Source organism: Ylistrum balloti, unplaced genomic scaffold, assembly GCF_031769215.1.
Source record: "Ylistrum balloti isolate Yb309-2 unplaced genomic scaffold, AGI_CSIRO_Ybal_v1 Utg369640, whole genome shotgun sequence".
Classification (NCBI taxonomy): Eukaryota; Metazoa; Mollusca; class Bivalvia; order Pectinida; family Pectinidae; genus Ylistrum; species Ylistrum balloti.
This window is the reverse complement of record NW_026781901.1, coordinates 2,209,324-2,231,769: the sequence shown is the minus strand read 5'-3', so window position 1 is coordinate 2,231,769 and position 22,446 is coordinate 2,209,324. Positions and strand designations below refer to the sequence as shown.

At 35.2% G+C, this 22,446-nt stretch overlaps 1 protein-coding gene across 1 annotated transcript; it reads right to left on the bottom strand.

The window, feature by feature from the left end:
• Positions 1-308: 308 nt before the first annotated feature.
• On the bottom strand, positions 309-21,990 carry LOC132553884 (sorting nexin-2-like). Its single transcript, XM_060218174.1, has 12 exons — positions 21,907-21,990; positions 20,602-20,704; positions 19,575-19,819; positions 18,387-18,485; positions 16,994-17,135; positions 15,589-15,667; positions 14,290-14,482; positions 5,422-5,515; positions 5,087-5,292; positions 4,776-4,919; positions 2,700-2,852; positions 309-2,347 (listed from the first exon to the last, which is right to left on the bottom strand). The coding sequence occupies exons 1-12, from the start codon at positions 21,988-21,990 to the stop codon at positions 2,297-2,299; spliced, it is 1,593 nt and encodes a 530-aa protein (XP_060074157.1). The 3' UTR covers positions 309-2,296.
• Between the last annotated feature and the right edge of the window lie 456 nt (positions 21,991-22,446).

The following is a 22,446-nucleotide window of genomic DNA, read 5'->3' as shown; positions in this document are numbered from 1 at the left end:
TGACCATTCAACAAGAGGCTCAAGGGGCCTGTATCGCTACTCTGTACATTAAGCAATACGTTTGACACCTGCGACTTTGAAAATAGGTCAAGGTCATTTCTATTTGGGTATGTGAACTAAAAGACTGATATATAACTTCATACATTATGTACTGCCTGGTAGAATCTTTACCATAACATTCCTCAAGCCACCTGTAACAGGGAAGGAATCCACTGAACTTGGTTGTGGCCATTTTCATCTACTCTGCTGTAGAGTGCAGCTTATTACTGACAAAACTGAAGTAACTAGGAAAGCAACAATAAGCCAACTTCTTTAGATATATATATTTAATTTGATTCCTCTTTCATTGAAATTTTCCATTTTAAAATATGATACACTTACAAATAATTAACACTATATCATTAACCACTGCCGCTCATATGGGCTAGATAGATACAAAATATTAGCATAAACAATTAAAGTTCAGATGGACATTTACACAATATTAGCATAAACTGTTCCACCTCACCTAGGCTGAATTATACAACATAAGTATGAACTGAAAAAAAAAAAAGAAAAATGTTGCACAAGGCAGAAAATGTTGAAGAAAATTAAGTTATATGTAGCAGCACAGACCTGGGCTGTCCTCCAATACTACCTCATGGAGCTCTTCAGCAGGTACATGGATTTATATATTATAATACACACAAATTGGCCCCTAAAAACACCTGCTCCATGATTTTGATTGTTTTAAAAAAATTACTCATTTTAAATTCAAATCATTTGGAGGGAACACACATCTTGATCACAAAAAAAGGATTAAATGTCAAGTATCTGGGCAAGGAAATAAAATAAAAAGATATTTACCTTTTTTTAGTTTTATTGTTTTTCAATGTTGTTATATATAATGAAATAATTTACATCATTTTGCTGGATATTTCCTCAATTTACAACTTCATCCCTTTAAGCATTTGAAATTAACAAACGAGCCAAAAGTATCTAGACATAAATAAAATCATCCGTGTGTATAATTTAGTTCCCTGAATTTTGTTGTGATAACATATGGCTATTTTTTTCAATTACCAATAAGTTAAGGTTTACAAACCATCAACAATTCTCTTCTGTCCTCATTAAACTCTGTTGCTGCTTTAATCATTAACAAGATACAAGCTAGATCAAATAGGACACAAAATTCAAATGTTTGGTATGTAAGTCAAACAAGGACGTATGTATTTGACAATAAAAAGTTTCAACATTTCTCAACTTATCCCAGGTAAACTCACCAGTACCAACACAATATGAACACTAACAGGATTATGTCTTAAAAGGTCTTAAATAATGAGGACTTGGACTATGAAAAAGACTTTGACTTTGTCCCTATAACTACGTGCTTCTGTAATCCAAGGTGTTAATCATGGGAGTAAACATCCTTGATACTTCTGGGTTACAACCTTTTTCGCCCTCTGCCCCCCTGGAACCATCCTCTATACTTCAGGGGTTACAACCTGTTTTGCGCTCTGCACCCCTGGAACCATCCTCTATACTTCAGGGGTTACAATGGCTTTCACTCTCTGCACCTCTGGAATATTTCATGGTAAAATTGAAGGTTCTATAAGTGACACCTTGTGGACAAGACGAGAAGAACAGTTTGATTCTCTGATGTATATCAAACAAATCTTAGGTCACATAACGGTATATTGTAATGACTTTAAAGTTGGGTGATCCTTAAACGGAGCATATCAGTCTGTGATTGGTCAGTCTTTTTCTGCTGGAATTACTTTGCTTGTGCCTTCAATTTTGCAATGAGATTTTCCAGGGATGTAGAGAGAAGATGACTGTAACCCATGGAGTATCAAGGAGGGGGATAAAATGAAAGATGGCATATAACCAATGAACAGCTTATATGGAATTGGTGGATTCATATTGTCTTTTTTTATCCAAAGTTATTTTTTCTGAAAATTCCTGCTTAAAAGTACTTGAAGTTGAATAAGATTTCAGCTTTTTGTGTATGTAGATCAAGTATTTGATGTTGAAACAATAATACAATTTCAGCCCTTTGTGTAACCTATATACCTGATGAAGTATTTGATGTTGAAACAACAGTACAATTTCAGCCCTTTGGGTTGGACAGGTGCCATAAGTACATTGCACATTTTATGTAGCACTAAAAAGTTCATATAGCGTGAGAAACAATGAACACCTCTCCATAAAACACCAGCCACAATAATTGTAACACAGGAGTCTCGCCAGCTTCATCTAATCTCAGGTTTATCATTCTGAAGAAAGTTTGTCCCCATGACAACTTAATGGCCACACATCATGCCACAGCCTTGGCCTCTGGTAAGAAGGCCTCCCAACACTTAATCACCTGTAAACACCAGCATAGAACTGTACAGTTTTAGACAACATAATTATACTTATAATTATCATCTATTATCCTTTCTTTCTGCACAACTTCTGACTTCCTCTCTAAATCACATTTCCAGTGACAAGATTTAAGTTAGACAACTTTATTGCCAGAAATAATTTGCAGGTGCGCCGAATTTGGAAAAAATAATCACAAAGTTTTACAGTAATCTAAATTCTATTCAAGTTACAGTGAAGATAAATGTACTTTCAGTGCCAACCTTTTCCTTTAAGACTTATTTAGCATAAAATCCTTCCATATTATTCTGGTGAAATGTTTATTAAGTTGCAATATTTCTACAAATATAACTTACTCGTTGCTGGTTTTCCATTAAATACTCTAAATATTTGATGATGCTAGATTTGAAATCTTCCACGCGTTTCTTATCAAACCGAGCAACCTCCTTCCGTATCATTGCTGACATCTTTTCAAAATCATCCTTCCCTCTCTCAACCTTCAGTTCCCACTGGAGAGGAAATAAAAAACAGGCTTGGTGTATAATTCATCAATCACCAGGAGTAGATTAGTAAATGTTTACATGTAGGACACCTGAGATAAATATACAACTGTTTATACTCACTGTGAGTGACATTTGTCTTCCCTATCAGAAGTATGTGTACTAAAGATACCTAAATATTTCATTAGTGTCAGTTGTAGTAATATAAAATATTCCTAGCCATGAAACATCTCCCAGAGATTTAGTTGGTATTAGCAGCAGTAATACATAAGATACTCCCAACTACGAAATCTCTGGCTAGGTCTGGGAGATTTTGTCAGTGTAATTAACATGAACATAACTAGGACATTCCCACCTCTGAAATCTCTGACTTGGGACATTAGGACATTCTTACCTCGGAAATCTCTGGCTTGGTCTGGGAGATTTTGTCAGTGTAATTAACAGTAACATTAGGACATTCCTACCTCTGAAATCTCCTGCTTGGCCTGGGAGATTTTGTCAGTGTAATTAACAGTAACATAAGGACATTCTTACCTCGGAAATCTCCTGCTTGGTCTGGAAGATTTTGTCAGTGTAATTAACAGTAACATTTGGACATTCTTACCTCGGAAATCTCCTGCTTGGCCTGGGAGATTTTGTCAGTGTAATTAACAGTAACATAAGGACATTCTTACCTCTGAAATCTCCTGCTTGGCCTGGGAGATTTTGTCAGTGTAATTAACAGTAACGTTAGGACATTCCCACCTCTGAAATCTCTGACTTGGGACATTTGGACATTCTTACCTCGGAAATCTCTGGCTTGGCCTGGGAGATTTTGTCAGTGTAATTAACAGTAACATAAGGACATTCTTACCTCGGAAATCTCCTGCTTGGCCTGGGAGATTTTGTCAGTGTAATTAACAGTAACATTTGGACATTCTTACCTCCTCCTGCTTGGCCTGGGAGATTTTGTCAGTGTAATTAACAGTAACGTTAGGACATTCCCACCTCTGAAATCTCTGACTTGGGACATTTGGACATTCTTACCTCGGAAATCTCTGGCTTGGCCTGGGAGATTTTGTCAGTGTAATTAACAGTAACATTAGGACATTCTTACCTCGGAAATCTCCTGCTTGGCCTGGGAGATTTTGTCAGTGTAATTAACAGTAACATTAGGACATTCCTACCTCTGAAATCTCCTGCTTGGCCTGGGAGATTTTGTCAGTGTAATTAAAAGTAACATTTGGACATTCTTACCTCAGAAATCTCCTGCTTGGCCTGGGAGATTTTGTCAGTGTAATTAACAGTAACATTTGGACATTCTTACCTCGGAAATCTCCTGCTTGGCCTGGGAGATTTTGTCAGTGTAATTAACAGTAACATTAGGACATTCCTACCTCTGAAATCTCCTGCTTGGCCTGGGAGATTTTGTCAGTGTAATTAACAGTAACATTTGGACATTCTTACCTCGGAAATCTCCTGCTTGGCCTGGGAGATTTTGTCAGTGTAATTAACAGTAACATAAGGACATTCTTACCTCGGAAATCTCCTGCTTGGCCTGGGAGATTTTGTCAGTGTAATTAACAGTAACATTAGGACATTCCTACCTCTGAAATCTCCTGCTTGGCCTGGGAGATTTTGTCAGTGTAATTAACAGTAACATTTGGACATTCTTACCTCGGAAATCTCCTGCTTGGCCTGGGAGATTTTGTCAGTGTAATTAACAGTAACATAAGGACATTCTTACCTCGGAAATCTCCTGCTTGGCCTGGGAGATTTTGTCAGTGTAATTAACAGTAACATAAGGACATTCTTACCTCGGAAATCTCCTGCTTGGCCTGGGAGATTTTGTCAGTGTAATTAACAGTAACATAAGGACATTCTTACCTCGGAAATCTCCTGGCCTGGGAGATTTTGTCAGTGTAATTAACAGTAACATAAGGACATTCTTACCTCGGAAATCTCCTGCTTGGCCTGGGAGATTTTGTCAGTTTTATTGGCTAGCTCTAACTTTGCTTTGTTTTCCCGTTTCTTTGTCAATGTTGCTTCTGCTTCCTTCCAGTTTTTGTAAGATTTTACACGCTCATGGAACACCTCCTGTTAAAACAAAGTCGGTAGTTATTAAATTTGATTTACACCAACGAATGTCTCAGGATTCAAACTCACCAAAAATATTAGTTTGTTCTCAAAATGGCACTTGTCTAAAATAAAACATTGATAATCCTTAAGTAGCTCTATCAGTGCATTTACAAGCTGGTCTCTACCTTGACAGCCCCTAACAAGGCAATGTAGTCCTTGAGTAGTTCAGCCATGACATAGAAGTCATGGTCCGCTTGCTCCCTTTGGATCTGTTCAATCCTCTCCTCTGTATCAGCTAGCTGGGACAAGGCACGAGACAGGGCGGTGTGCTCCTCTGCGTTTCCTAACATGGCAGCACTCTTAGCAAATGCAGCAGTATTGTTACTCAACTCTGGAAAGGAATACATAAAACACATAGTAATAACAGGTATATACACAGAGGAACAGTACTATAGTATTTAATACTCAGTTATGATCTGACCTTTTGACTAGGCAATGACCTTTAAAGCAAATGACCTACCTTTTCGGTGACCAACCACTGACTCCATACTGGAATGTAATTTTCTTAACTGGGTGTCCAGACATTCAACTTGTTGTTGTTTCTCTTCAAACCACTGGAACATAAAGTACACATATACTAGTCATTCATACTTGCACTGTGTCTCAGTTCAAATAAGAAATATCTATTTAAACATATCTTCAACCATTTTTATAGTCTTAACCATACAAGTACACGTCAATCAGTTTAGTGATCTGACTGAGAATTTCAAAATTATAATTGTAGTTACTAATTTCAACATCATGATGGTTTCACTAATTTCAACATCATGATGGTTGTCACTAATTTCAACATCATGATGGTTGTCACTAATTTCACCATCATGATGGTTGTCACTAATTTCAACATCATGATGGTTGTCACTAATTTCAAAACAATAATTGTCACTAATTTCAACATCATAATTGTTGTCAATACATTTTGTAATTTCAAAATCAGGATTGTTGTCATTAATTTCATAATCATGACTTGTCGACAATTTCAAAATTATGATTGTAACTAAATTAATTTCAAAATAATTCCAGAAAGACAGAATTGTAAGACTTTGCAAAGCTTTGTTCTTTCAACAAATGAACATGACACAATTATTCTACTGAAGCCAAGGTCAACATTTAAGGTGCACACGTAGTAAAGGTCGTATATCTGATAAAAGAGCTAGGTAGATTCTTCTTTCTGATCACACAGATGGTGTTTAACAATACACAGTACAGGAATCTCATGATTGTTATGAAAGGAAGAGTCTGATCCACATCTACACGTTTCTGCACTAAATATAACAGCTGCATCACATGCTACCACTACACAAGGCCAGCATCTATCAACTGAAACCATATAAAAACGCAACAAAAATTAACAAAATTTATGTATGCATAACAATCTACTGCAAATGAGTCTTTATTTGACAGCATTACCTGGCAACTTGTATGTTGCTGGTGAGTTAGAAATCTGTTTCTCCATATCAACTGGGGATTATATCAATGGCTTGAAATGGGAATTTTAATGTAAGTATACCTTAAAATCTATAAAATTGAAATCTCTGTCCTCTGTATCATTATCATCTTGTAACATCCAGCAGCCTTGTATGTAATTTAGAAATTAAACACCTGACTTCAGTAACAGGGTAATTGCCTTTACATAATGAAACTAATCTTTTATGATAAAATGACAATACGACAGTTATCATCATTATAGGTGACATATACCTGGTTATTACAGTGCGGTATTTACATATAGTGTTAAATAGTACTTAGTCACAATCATGCAAGGTGTTCCTTACTTTTTGTCAGGCTATACAATAACTCTGTGAGCAGTTATGTGTTTTGTAAAGACTGTTCCTTAAAGTCTTCTCAAAACAAATTCTGGGAAACTGAGGTCATAACACAATTTCTATACAATGACTAATTCTGAAACAGATTTTCTTGTATTGTACAATCTATTGAGGTATCACTATACTAACTGGATTCTCAGTTAATGAATTTCAAGTGACATTATTTCGAGAAATTTTTCGAAGAAATATTTTGGTTTCAATGAATCTGACATCCTGGACATGAAATCATTTAAAGAAATTAAAGTTTGATAAAATCAGAAATTCTGTTGCTAAAGTGTCCATGCCTGGTAATAAGTATAAAGGGAATGGTAGATGCTTAAAACTGTGAGAAAACTTTACATCTGTACCACTACATGCCAGGAGGCCTACCACTACATACCAGGGCCTACCACTACATACCGGGGGGCCTACCACTACATACCAGGGGGCCTACCACTACATGCCAGGAGGCCTACCACTACATGCCAGGGCATACCACTACATACCAGGAGGCCTACCACTACATACCAGGGGGCGTACCACTACATACCAGGAGGCGTACCACGACATACCAGGAGGCCTACCACTACATACCAGGGGGTCTACCACTACATACCAGGGGGCATACCACTACATACCAGGGGGCCTACCACTACATAACAGGGGCCTACCACTACATACCAGGGGGCCTACCACTACATACCATGGGCCTACCACTACATACCAGGGGGCCTACCAGTACATGCCAGGAGGCCTGCCACTACATACCAGGGCCTACCACTACATACCAGGAGGCCTACCACTACATACCAGGGGGCCTACCACTACATGCCAGGAGGCCTGCCACTACATACCAGGGCCTACCACTACATACCAGGGGGTCTACCACTACATACCAGGGGGCGTACCACTACATACCAGGGGGCCTACCACTACATAACAGGGGCCTACCACTACATACCAGGGGGCCTACCACTACATACCAGGGGCCTACCACTACATACCAGGGGGCCTACCAGTACATGCCAGGAGGCCTGCCACTACATACCAGGGCCTACCACTACATACCAGGAGGCCTACCACTACATACCAGGGGGCCTACCACTACATGCCAGGAGGCCTGCCACTACATACCAGGGCCTACCACTACATACCAGGAGGCCTACCACTACATACCAGGAGGTAAAATAAATGTTATATCCCTACCACTACATACCAGGAGGTAAAATAAATGTTATATCCCTACCACTACATGCTAGCGGTAAAATAAATGTTATATCCCTACCACTACATGCTAGCGGTAAAATGAATGTTATATCACTACCACTACATGCTAGCGGTAAAATGAATGTTATATCCCTACCACTACATGCTAGCGGTAAAATAATTGTTATATCCCTACCACTACATACCAGGAGGTAAAATAATTGTTATATCCCTACCACTACATACCAGGAGGTAAAATAAATGTTATATCCCTACCACTACATGCTAGCGGTAAAATGAATGCTTTATATGACATTAAAAATTAAGAAACACAAATACATGTGGTGTTATAGTATAACTCTTTGAAATACTTTAATTCTAATGTGATATAGTTTAAATATGTTAAAGGCAAGGGAGATAATCTAAACAGTGCCAAATGTCTGAATCACAACAGGTAACATCCAATATGTAAGTTGGTACTTCTATCTTCTGTGTGTTAAAATCTTAAAAATCTTTCACATAAAACTCCAACACAGAAAGATGTATGCTCCTGGTCAGAATACCAAGGAGATTAACCTGATAACTAAAATAATGACATCTACACAAAATCTGTTTTACAGCAGCATGCCAGTGATGCCAACAGAAAATTAAAAGCAAGAAATAAACCATACAAACTGATTACAAACCACGACACAAATAGTTTTATATGCTGGCTGTAAATTCTCTGATCTTCCAACATTCATCAAAACTCCAGTTGTGACACAATCATAAAAAACTATTTATAAAAACAATCGTTGTTAAATTTATGTTTTCCCTGGCATATCTTAGATTTTATTTCAGTAACGTCTGTTGGGAGACCATATTTAACTTTTTATATCAGGTAATTGATCATATTTAAATATGTAAGGTGATATATCATATATACATTCTTCTTGGTCATGTGATAAACTATGCATAAATTCTAGGCCATGTGACAAACTATATACAAATTTTAGGTCATGTGATAAACTATATATGAATTCTTCATCATGTGATAAACTATATATGAATTCTTCATCATATGATAATCTATATATGAATTCTAGGTCATGTGATAAACTATATATTAATTCTTGGTCATGTGATAATCTATATATGAATTCTAGGTCATGTGATAAACTATATATGTATTCTTGGTCATGTGATAAACTATATATGAATTCTAGGTCATGTGATAAACTATATATGAATTCTAGGTCATGTGATAAAATATATGAATTCTAGGTCGTGGGATAAACTATATATGAATTCTAGGTCATGTGATAAACAATATATGAATTCTCCATCATGTGATAATCTATATATGAATTCTAGGTCATGTGATAAACTATATATGTATTCTTGGTCATGTGATAAACTATATATGAATTCTAGGTCATGTGATAAACTATACATGAATTCTAGGTCGTGGGATAAACTATATATGAATTCTAGGTCATGTGATAAACAATATATGAATTCTCCATCATGTGATAATCTATATATGAATTCTAGGTCATGTGATAAACTATATATGTATTCTTGGTCATGTGATAAACTATATATGAATTCTAGGTCATGTGATAAACTATATATGAATTCTTCATCATGTGATAAACTATATATTAATTCTTGGTCATGTGATAATCTATATATGAATTCTTAGTCATGTGATAAACTATATATGAATTCTAGGTCATGTGATAAACTATGTATGTATTCTTGGTCATGTGATTAACTACAGGTATATATAATTTAAACACTGGGTATGTCTGATGCTAAACCCTTTATAAATTCTACCATGTCAGGTGATATTGGAACCTTATCAGTCTTTTGTCAGTTTTATATATGACATTCTCATAGATTTCAAAATTGTTATTTTTGGTATTTACATAGGAGTAAATTGTGTTCAGGCTAATAACAGATCAATGAGCCAGATATTTCACATTATCAGTAAAAATCATTATTGGTTGGTATTCTTTCAGAATTTATTCACTGAATTAATTAAACCAATGAAGAATTTTGAAGAAGACTTGTGATACAACATGAATTGGGAACACAGAGAATTTACAGCATATAAAGTATAGCTTTACCTCCATGTCATAATCCCACTGGTCAATGGGCGGGAGCGGCACAACAGTACAGAGGTAAGATTGCGGGTAAAATGTTAGCCAGCTCATCTGATGGAGAAGGACATGACTGACTTATCCACTGTCACATCTCGTCACAGTAGTCTGGTCTTGTACAGTCACCATACAGTCACATCTCCTCACAGTAGTCTGGTCTTGTACAGTCACCATACAGTCACCATACAGTCACATCTCGTCACAGTAGTCTGGTCTTGTACAGTCACCATACAGTCACATCTCGTCACAGTAGTCTGGTCTTGTACAGTCACCATACAGCCACATCTCCTCGCAGTAGTCTGGTCTTGTACAGTCACCAAAGTTTCACACCTGGTCACAGCAGTCTTGTATTATTACCAGTCACATCTGGTCACAGCAGTCTTGTGCAGTCACCAAACTGTCACACCTGGTCACAGTAGTCTCATGCAGTCAATCACTCAATAAAGAGGATTAAACTGGACAGTTACAACTTGTCACAGTAGTCCTGTACAGTTACTGTCACAGTATTTTGACTGACCAGTCAAACCTTGTAACAGCAGTCTTCTCCACTCACCAGCTCATTCTTGGGGATTGACAGACCTCTCACACTTTGTCACAGCAGTCAAGTATAGTTCAATGTTGAGGAATGACTAGACTGTCACATCTTGTCACAGTAGTCTTGTACAGTCACCATACAGTCACATCTCGTCACAGTAGTCTTGTACAGTCACCATACAGTCACATCTTGTCACAGTAGTCTTGTACAGTCACTAATTCAATGCTTAGGATTGACTCGTCATAGTTATCTAGCTATTGTGCATTTTTAATGTAAATCTTAGAACCTACACAGCTTCATACCTGTCTTCCATGCATCTTTAAAATCTAAGGGTTCTGGCCTTGATGAACCCTCTTTCTACTCTGTGACAGAATTGAAGCCTTTGAGTGACATTGCAGATAGTATGAGTCGACATACTGTTACAGAGTCTGCCATGTCTAGGGTAAGTTTGATAACGAAGATTAAATGTGTGTCAGCACATGGGTTAAATTAACTCTTTTTATTGTGATGTTGCACATTTGAAATCTTCAGCCAAATAATATGTCACATATTTCATGGCTAGATGTGAGCCGTCAGTTTTACTACGAGATATTTCAAATAAAGGATACAGAGATTATAAATACAGATATCTATCAAGAGTCAGGTAATCAGATTTTAAAGCTGTTCATATCAAAGTTTGCTACTTTCTCCTATGTCAGAGTGGAACTTTCAGTCAATCATGTCATCTCCAATATCAAACCAATAAACACAACAGACAATACGATATATGTGTTCACTTTTCCATCTGTATACAGGTAAATATTTTACCCTAAATATTTTTTTACTAAGGCATATTCCTGATGTCAATAACATTCTCATTCATAATATAAATATTTATGAAACCAACAAAATATTTCAATAAATGTTTTTTTCATGTTTTTGCTGGGTTAAACCATTAAAGCTAAAACGAACATCAAATTCTTTAAAAGACCTAAACCAGCACTAGATTAGCCCCTTGTTGTATTGGGTGTTATCAACAGAGACATCTCAACAATTACATTGTATATGATATCAATACTTGAATACCAAATATTTATGTGACTGTTTTTGTTTTTTTTTTCCAGTAATAACAATTTTTAAAGTAAGAAACAAACTGAAATTCTACTTTTTTTTTTAATTGATTAGAAATTAGTCTGTGACATGAGAGGATGTCAACCCCAAATATAAAAATATGAAAAAAATTAAAAAAAAAAACAAAAAAAAAAGACAGCCTACACTGAAATCCTTGAACATCTCAACATCTTACCGCAAATATGACAACATAAGATAAGCCATAAATTGAAGTAAGAGGTGAAACAAAAGAAACATCATAGCAAAACTTAAAATAAAGAAGCATGACAACCCTGGTATACAAGTACAGAACTTATCTCGAGGTATAGATCTACGCCTGGAACTAAAGTCACTTTGGGCGCGATTGTGACGCATAAGTGGTGGTATGTAATGATTTTCTGTCTGTATATATGATCATCTTAAACCAGAATTTAAAAAAAAAAAAACTTTTCTATGCCCATTAAAGCTACTCACCTAAAAAAAAACAAGAAAACATAGAGCAGTTACTCCTTCCTGTTATTAAGTATACTAAAGTTATCATAGTCTTTTAAACACTTAGACAGAATCGTCCATCAAATTATAATTTCAAACAATCACTCATCATCTCAAGCCCTCATCCTGACTCATATCAAGATAGTGAAAGTGTGCTAAACAGAACTACAGGACAGTGTATAATGCAAATTTTGTATTTTATGGAAAAAATCCAAGAATTAACTTTAAAATGCTTGAAATTATCATAGTTAAATGGGAGTTGCTTCCCTTACATCAAACATGTGTTTTGTCTTGCATTACTTAGTTTTCATGTTTGAGGACTTAAAACAGGCTCTGTCTGACATCATGTCCTTTTGACATGTGTATTTATCAATAAATATCAATAAAACTGTTTGAAATTGAAATGGGTAACAGAATGAATAAAGCAACAAAATGATATAGTATGAAGATCAGAAACAGTTTTTATCTGGTTTTACTTCAAACAATATAGACATGCTGTAGAGTTCTATTGTGTATTTGTGTGTAGCCATAATTCATTCTGATTTATATCTTAGATTTTCTCTAGCAGCCAAATATATAGCTTCATTTTGAGTGTTTGATTACTGTACAAGTAGGTCGCAGAATTCAGTGTCTTGTTGTCCACATTATGACTCAATAAAATGGAACAGTATCCAGTTACACAAAATTAAGACCTAAAAACCAGTTTCATATTATCTGATAACACTTTTCATTGAAGGTTCACATTGAATATGAGATGAAAACCGGATACTGATCTGGTTTTTCCTGGTCCTGATTTTAAGTTGTAAATCTCAAGATCTACCTTAACATCAAATCATTGTAGTACTGTGACATCAAATCATTGCTGTAGTACTTTGACATCAACAAAATACTTGAAATAAAGAACACAAAATAAATTCCAATATTTATTTCTGTTCAGATAAATAACTCAATCTTTTAAGGGAAACCTGTCATAAACATTGCAAAATTAATCCAATTTAACAAAAACGATCTGCTCATGTGGAATATTGGCACATTCTGAAGTCAAGACGATCAGATATTACACAGGCACTGCGGCGACGTAAAATGGTTGTACATCATGATCATGAACCATTCAATACAAGGCTGAAGTATTTTCTCCAGGACTTTTGATTATTAAACATGTTCTTGATATAAACTTTTAAACAACGCCATTACAATACACTTACACTTAGGATAATCTATGCTGTATTACTTTGATTATGAATGCTTTCAGACGATGACTTAATTATACTCTGATTGGAATTGATGACAGGCAATTCTAGCTGATCTTGGGATTAGATCTGGTTTATACAATTAGCATTAAAGATCAGAATGCAGGGGCGTCGACAACACTTTTCTACAAAACATAATGATAGGGTTTATTTTCTTAACTGAAATTGACTCATTTCTATATACAAATGTGTAGAGCTCAACTACAGTGTATAAGCAAGTGTACATGTAAAATGCCTTTCAATATAGAGTGATATATGATCAGCTAATACCTACAGCAGCACTGTTTTTATTCCAAAACATGTAATTGCTTGTGGTATGGTGTTGTGAGAAAATCTTACTGCTAATTTTTGTCTCTCAAATAAAACAGGGAGCAACAAGCATAATCCCACACTACACATGTGTAGAAAAACTATCCATAAATAAATCAAAAAAAGGAAAATATCGTAAAATAAAATGTCAAACTGCAAGACTTAGTATTATATAGCAGTCTAGCTGTGTTAGTCAGTCCAAAGAATAAACAACATGCTGATAAAAAGAGGAAAACTCAGGAAAGGGAAATGAGCAAACAAAGCAAGAGAATAAATGGCAAATTAAAGGTTTGGATCACCTCTTGTTTACAGAAGATAACTTACTTTGTGGGGTTAGTAGGTTTTTTGCTTAATTTGTGTAGCATGACTGATATAAACACTTCAACCACTGTCAGGAATATTTCTATATACCTGATGTATATAACTGCCCTCAAGTTCTATCTCTATACCCAATACTGAAACTCTAACCAACAACAATATCAATTAATGTAATCTCACCTCATCTGCTTCCTCCATTTTGTAGGATATTTTGTCAACAGCATCCCCAACCTTGTGGAAGAGACGCTTCATTCCAGCACTACTGAGAGCTGATGTATTTGTAGCTCTTGGAAGTTCTCCTTCACGCTCTAAGAATTCTCGGAAGTCGGAATCCTTACGAAGCACTGGGTGCTGAGCTGTTCTCATCAGGAACCTGTCAATTTACATTATGCTGTAAGACCCAGTGAAATCTATTCTAACCATCATATGTTAGATATGAAATACAGTCACTCTGAGATCAAACAGGATTTGTAAATCTAACTATCACAATTTAAATAAAATACTTCGATACCAAAACAAGGACGAGACCAAATTTTCAGTTTTGCAGACAGCTTGATCATTACAAACATATATCTAATTGAACTGTGAATAATTAAGACTGATTGTAATAAACTGATGGAGACCACATGAAGACAAACAAATTTTCAATATACTATTGCATATGCCTACCCTGTGATTTCTATTTAGTCGTCCGATGAATGTTACAGGTGTTTATTTGAAATGTCAATTTACTCTGTATAATTTCCAAGATTTTCCTCTTGTTAATACTAATATAATAATTACTTGTTTATTGTTTTAATCAATGGTCCCGAAAGAAAATGCTTCCTTAAGTCTGCTGGGAGAAATAATTATCATTAGGATGTGTCTCACATTGATCGACGTCAAAAAATTGAATACTAAGCCTACATGAAAAGTGTCCAATTTACTTTTCGCTCACATACGTCACGAAAGTGTCACGGAATAACAAATCAAACAACAGGAAGTTTCTTAGCCTGTCATAAACACTTTCTTATCATCACACACTGTGGCACTGTGCTGTATGTCAGAATAAAATCTACCAAAGCATGTTAATCTGCACAGTTTCTTAGCTGTATCATGCTTCACTTGTGTCTAACTACTGGTGATTGAAGTGTCTGTAGGATGAAAATTAGCAATCTATAAAATTAAAATGCAACCCCACAAAATCTGGAATATTGATTTTTTTTCTTTAAGGAGTGGTATTTTTTTGTGAAAATATTTTCTTGACTACTTATTTCAATATCAGTAATTTCCGGGGAACTACTTTTCAAATTGGTGTGACCTGAAGATTATGACTAATTTTGTGAACATTTTTGAAGAAATATCTAAAGAAGTGAGTCATGATAATGTAATTATGTTTGTAGAATATATCAACAGGTATGGATGCTGTTGACAATATAAGGAGATATGTACTACAGTAATACCTTTGATATATTAATTCCTTCTATGACCAACTTTTACCTTTCTAATGTAAGTCGTCGTCGCTCCACAAAATCTGATGATCCCGACTCTTCCTTCGACATTTTAATCTTTGTCATACCTACAGAAAAAATTTTAAATGAAGTTTTAACAAGTAGTCATCAATATCAGATTCTCTACCATAGAAATGTTCCAGTCATTACAACTGTCAGGGCCTAGCCTTGATACAGCTGTCACATATCGATCTATTCATATATCTTCAGTTCGTCTGTCTTATTGTGTTTTAGCAGTGTTTAGAGAGTTTTATATTAGTGCACTTTTTTTCCTCGTTAGTCGAGTCCAAAGGTGTGCATGTGTGAAAGGTAAGCAAAAGTAGACAGGTAAATAACAGCTGGTGTTAAAACGTGGCTCAGTACCACGCTTAACTTACAGATTGGGGCGAGCATTTCTATCCAGTTCATCCCAATAATCCTTCATTACTTTTTCAGTAGCATATCTCATTATTTATAACTTTATAGTAATTGATAGTGTTTATATGGTCACTAAATGTTATCTGTATTGTTAGGCCACACCTAAAATAGCTTAGGCATGTGCATTGCGTTATAAATAATATTTTGGTAATTGATAAAAGAAAGGTATATTATGATTGCTATGGATGTTGGATCCTTTTCTCGTCTTTCCCAATATGTTCTCTTACTAATGTGCTATTTGGGAGTACTAAGTATCTTTTCAGAAAAAAGTGACAACTATCTTTAACTGTCAATTTAAAGATAATTGTCTAATGGCTGTTTTGCTTCTTTATTCAGTTGCAAAATGGACAATATACAACTAAAACAGGGGCCAAGTGAAACATACAAGTAACATCAAGGAATAATCTATCCAGATATAGTGATAATGAATATTCATCATGAAAATCCAAGATGGCCACCCTTGACCAATCTTTTTATCAGTCCCAAAAGTGACAAAGCAATACAAGGGACCAAGAGGACCTCCATATAATGAAAACTGAGAATGCTTTATCTAATACTTCTCAAGAAATAGCGAGACAAACAAATACTTCTTAAACCCAAAATGTCTGTCTGTCAGCAATTTTGTTTTTCAATCTCAAAATTAAAAGGGCACCATTAGTAACTCTTGCAGAGGTACCTTTAGAAGAAAATGCATCCATCCTGTGTATATCAAGAAAAAGTAAAAACCAACAAACATCCATTTATCAAGATCCAAAATGGCCGCCTTTCAGCCATTTTGTTTTCATGATCTCTCTCGAAATTATAACAGCACATCTAGGGACCAAGGCAAACCTTCATGTGAAATGCGAGAAAGATACACCCAGTTCTTATTAAGGAGTAGCTTCTGATTCTGATAAACTCTGATGATGGTGGATTGATAAACAAAAACATGTTACACATGTGCTAATGGAATCAATACAGACAAAGTAATTTTCTACCTATCACACTTTTCTCTGGAGCTGGTGGTACAATTCGGCCTTGGTGAAGGTATCGAGTTTGAAGTTTCTCATGAAGGCCAAGAAAATCACTGAACCGCCTGAACACTGCCATTTCAGGTTTACGGAATTCTGGAATGCTGGTCTGCCAATGTAAAGTAAATTACATATTAAATTAGTATGGAATGATTATATAACTCTTAAAACAATGTAGGATAGGCAGTGCTAATTAAGGGAACAATAATTATGTAAATTTTCTTTGAAGAACTAAAGAACTAAAACTCATTTTATTACAAAACTGATTACACCCTATGCCTATTTACCTTGTTGTAAATAAGCATTTATTTTTATTCTTCCTTTCCCTTAGATTGCCATCCATTTCAAGAGGAACAATTTCATATCAAAGTGATTTTATTTGTTTCACAGAACAACAATATGTGTAAAATATGTTTTCTTAAGAAAGAAACACTTGTGTGATATCTGTCAATATATCTAAATTAAGACACCTGAAACCAATAAGAATATAAACATATACATACAGTATATAAGATATGAGAAATATTATTCCCGCTTACTCTGTTAAGTCACTATCATAATCAATAACTATCTGATTCAATAACAGCTGCCTTTCAGTTAACTTTTATTATTATGACATTCTTAACGGCCCATCAACACATAAAAGGTCATTCGGGCCATCAACCAGTAAAACACACAGCAATCCAAAACAGAAATAACATCAAACAAACTAAATGCTAAAAAAATAAAAGGTTATATTATCACAAAAGATTAAAATGGTAAGTCATATTCTATAATACAGACCAACATCTTTCAGATAACCTAGAATTTAATTAATCTCGACAGTTTCAAAATGGGTCTTTATGCTTGAAACCTTACAATAAAAAATCTCTCAAGTAGACAGAAGGTCAATGCAGTCCAATAAAAACTCTCAAACAAAAATAAAATAAAAGCTAATCATAAAGACATCAAGAAAAATCTTTCAGTATTTCTAGAGAAGAATGCAAAACAATACCAAAACTATTAAAATTTAAGATGCCACCATGGTGACTACTTTGTTTTCCTGCCACCATGGTGACTACTTTGTTTTCCTGCCACCATGGTGACTACTTTGTTTTCCTGTCACCATGGTGGCTACTTTGTTTTCCTGTCACCATGGTGACCACTTTGTTTTCTTGCCACCATGGTGACTACTTTGTTTTCCTGACCAATTTCAAATTTATGTATGACCTAAGATCAAACAGAATGGATTTAATGAAATTTGAAAACAAGAAAGATCAGGTAACTGTGTCAAAATTCAAGGCGACCACTTGGTGACCATTTTAATTTGCATGATTAAGTACTATATATGAGGAAAATGTAACATTGTGCAAGGTCTTACCTTAGTGATCACCTTGTAAACCATGTAAGCACTCATACCATCTCCCATCTTCTGTGGTTCTGTGACTTTTATCACGAGAGAGTACTGGTTATCTTCAACCTACACCAGTACACAAAACAGAGTCAGTACACAGTATACAGTGTCAGTGTGCAGTATACAAAACAGAGTCAGTGTGTAGTATACAAAACAGAGTCAGTGTGCAGTATACAAAACAGAGTCAGTGTGCAGTATACAAAACAGAGTCAGTGTGCAGTATACAAAACAGAGTCAGTGTGCAGTATACAAAACAGTGTTAGTACACAGTATACAAAACAGAGTCAGTGTGCAGTTTACAAAACAGAGTCAGTACACAGTATACAAAACAGAGTCAGTGCACAGTATACAAAACAGAGTCAGTGTGCAGTATACAAAACAGAGTCAGTACACAGTATACAAAACAGAGTCAGTGCACAGTATACAAAACAGAGTCAGTGCACAGTATACAAAACAGAGTCAGTACACAATATACAAAACAGAGTCAGTGTGCAGTATACAAAACAGAGTCAGTGTGCAGTATACAAAACAGAGTCAGTGTGCAGTATACAAAACAGAGTCAGTACACAGTATACAAAACAGAGTCAGTGCACAGTATACAAAACAGAGTCAGTGCACAGTATACAAAACAGTCATTACACAGTATACAAAACAGAGTCAGTACACAATATACAAAACAGAGTCAGTGTGCAGTATACAAAACAGAGTCAGTACACAGTATACAAAACAGAGTCAGTGCACAGTATACAAAACAGAGTCAGTGCACAGTATACAAAACAGTCATTACACAGTATACAAAACAGTCAGTACACAATATACAAAACAGAGTCAGTGTGCGGTATACAAAACTGAGTCAGTACACAGTATACAAAACAGAGTCAGTGTGTAGTATACAAAACACAGTATACAAAACTGAGTCAGTGTGTAGTATACAAAACACAGTATACAAAACAGAGTCAGTGTGTAGTATACAAAACACAGTATACAAAACTGAGTCAGTGTGTAGTATACAAACCAGAGTCAACTATTACTGTTACGACAAAAGTGCAGGGTATGTCTTTCACTATTACCCATTCGGCCAGATACAATTCCTGATGCCAGTTTGAACTTACATAAGAATCTTCAACATAACTGCAGCCAATTTCTAAAAATTACCTCTTCCTTTGTAGTTTTTGTAGCACTAGATGCTTTGGATGTTGAAGTGACTGTTTGGGTAACTGTTAATTTGGGCATGTCTGTACTTGGCTTCTCTTCATCTGAGGACACAACCTCAGTCTGGGCAGGAGCACTGGCAGGAGTTGGTTCAAAAGGCTCCAAAAATGGTGATTTCCCTGTGGTTTCTTTAGTATCATTTTCACCATCCGAGTCTAACTTAATCTCATCACCATCATCATCATCATCTGATAATAAATTGTTCTCTGTTTAAATGTCCACATTTAAATCAAATCATTCTACTGGATTTATGTACTTTTTATTTGTTTCTTGTCAAAACATATGAAAAAGTTTTTTCAACATTTTCAGAATTGTCTTACATTTCATATGTTTAAGACTTGTCATCTTAAAGTATCAATGTGCCCACTAAGGGTGTGACAATAGTTTTAGCATATATATTGTTATACACAATGACCATTTTGTAATATATACTACAAATTGCCATGATCATATTTTGCCAGTACTATTTAATTGATTGTTTTTACATAATACAGGCCTGGCATAGCAATGAAACAGTATACCGGTATACATTTACATCCCTATACATACAAATGAAGAAATAAGAGCTGTATATTATGTCTGAAATATTAAAAAGTAAAACAAGTTTTCCTTAAGGTTATCTGTTCTTACTGATGAATACAAAAGTACTTATCTACTCTTATAATTACTGAAGGGTAAAAAATGTGAACATAACATTACCACTATAATGTGTTTTGGAAGTTTCAGTACAACTGCATTTAAAATTGTGTCTGAAGGACGGTCATTCAGAAATTGGTAATGAAATAAAAGATACAACCAATCTTCTAATGGGATAAAAAATTCCTGATGAAATGAAAATGTCCATTCTTTTAATAGTGCCTCAGATCAGATTCCCCTTTAATAGTGCAATGATATACATGTACACTACTGTTATGGGATTAGCTCTGTGATGACCATAGTACCAACATAAATTGACAATCTGATAGTTAACCTCCAAATAGATCCTCTGCATCAATATCAGGTTTTACTGGTTTGCGAGTGTTTTCGATAACTTCCGATTCTGCCTTTTCTGGTTCAGTGTCAGGTGTTCGCCCCTTTAATAACAAACAACAAACCATTAAATGTTAGCACTTTAACGTTACAACCCATACTAAACTGTTTGTTACGAAGAATGTACAAGTTTCTATAGCTTTATGACAGATAGTTTATGTATGTATGCATGTCATATTAAAAAGAGATCCAATACGGATTCATTTATTGATTTTTCACCATTCTAACACTAAAGTACTTATAGTAACTTGTTTTATAAAGCAGTTTTCCCATAAGAATTTAAAAAAAAAACACTAAGAAATAATTCAGTTTGTTAACTGGTCTGAATAATCAGGAAGCAATGGGTAAAGTACTTTGTAGATGTTGTTTGGATTGTGACAAGGTGGGGTGGAGGAAGATCTGTGGCAAAATAGCTGAAAGGCAGGGTTAGACCATGGTACAGTACCAACCTCAGAAAATATGTAATTTTTTTGTTTGACACAAGGTTGAATTAACTTTGTACTAATTTGAATCCATACATACACTTACGGCAAGGGGGTAATGCAAGTGTCAGCATGGTGATTTTTTTTTAAAGTTTTATTATTTCAACAAAGTGCAGTTGCATGGGAGAACACTTTAAAACCTCTTTACCTCATCACTTAGGTCTATCTCCTGATCTGGAGGAGGAGTTTCTTTCTGAATAATCATACATCAGTATATGTCAAGAATATATACGAAACCATGTACATGATTAAAAATTTACACCCACCCACTTCCTACCGACATCATTGTTTCATACCATCGTTTTATACATTTATATATTAAAATATTACATATTATCAGAGACGTCTCTGATGTCATCGAAACTTTTATCATTGATATCATTTCTACCAGTTTATTGGACTTCTATATGAAATAAGGAAATCAATAGCTAAATAGATCCCGGTACGACATTAATCGTTTGCCAGCTTTCGGCGTCATAATGCTATTTTGAATAAACGGCAAAAACTGAGAAAAATATGTGAATATCCCCAAAAGAAAGTGACTTGTTGTAGGGATACATAGAATATAAAAAAATGAACAATATTTGACAGCAATTAAAAATAGCAATTACAGTCAGCTATATCATATCTGGTGTGTCATAGACGTCGGTCGTGCCTCCGGCAAATATTGTACATGTCAATAGCTATGTTTACGTTTAAGTGGTCGCACGACATTAATAACATAAAGTCGTATCTCATATCTAAAGCAAATGTAAAACTCGCACCTCACTAGCTTCTGTAAATAAATCGTCTTCATCTTTTTGACTATCCTCCTCCTCAAACGGGGGTGGTTCTCGTCCGTCAGCCATTTTTAATGTCACGTGATTATACTCCCGGTGTTGTTATAAATAATTTCCAAGTTAACAAACGAAACGAAACGAAATTTCAAAAGGCGAGGAATGATAAATGTGAAAAAAATTAAAGCTTTAATTACACGTTTCTAAACTTGTCGGCATCGTATCAAATGAAGAATATACTGCTGTAGAAACTGGACACCAGACGAGACTCACAGAATTAATTGTAGATCTTTTTTTCTTATTCAAAAGTATTCATTACTGAACATATGCTGCAAACAAAAGACATGGTTCATTCAGTGTACATTATGTTCGCTACAACTAAATTATGAAAAACCAACTTTAGCACAAAATTGATAGAATTTGATTGAATAATGAACAAAGACTCAAACCCTCTAGGTCCATATAACAAATATTTAACAAACAGTTTATAGGATATCGAACATAGCCTTATTGTCTTTTAATTATCAT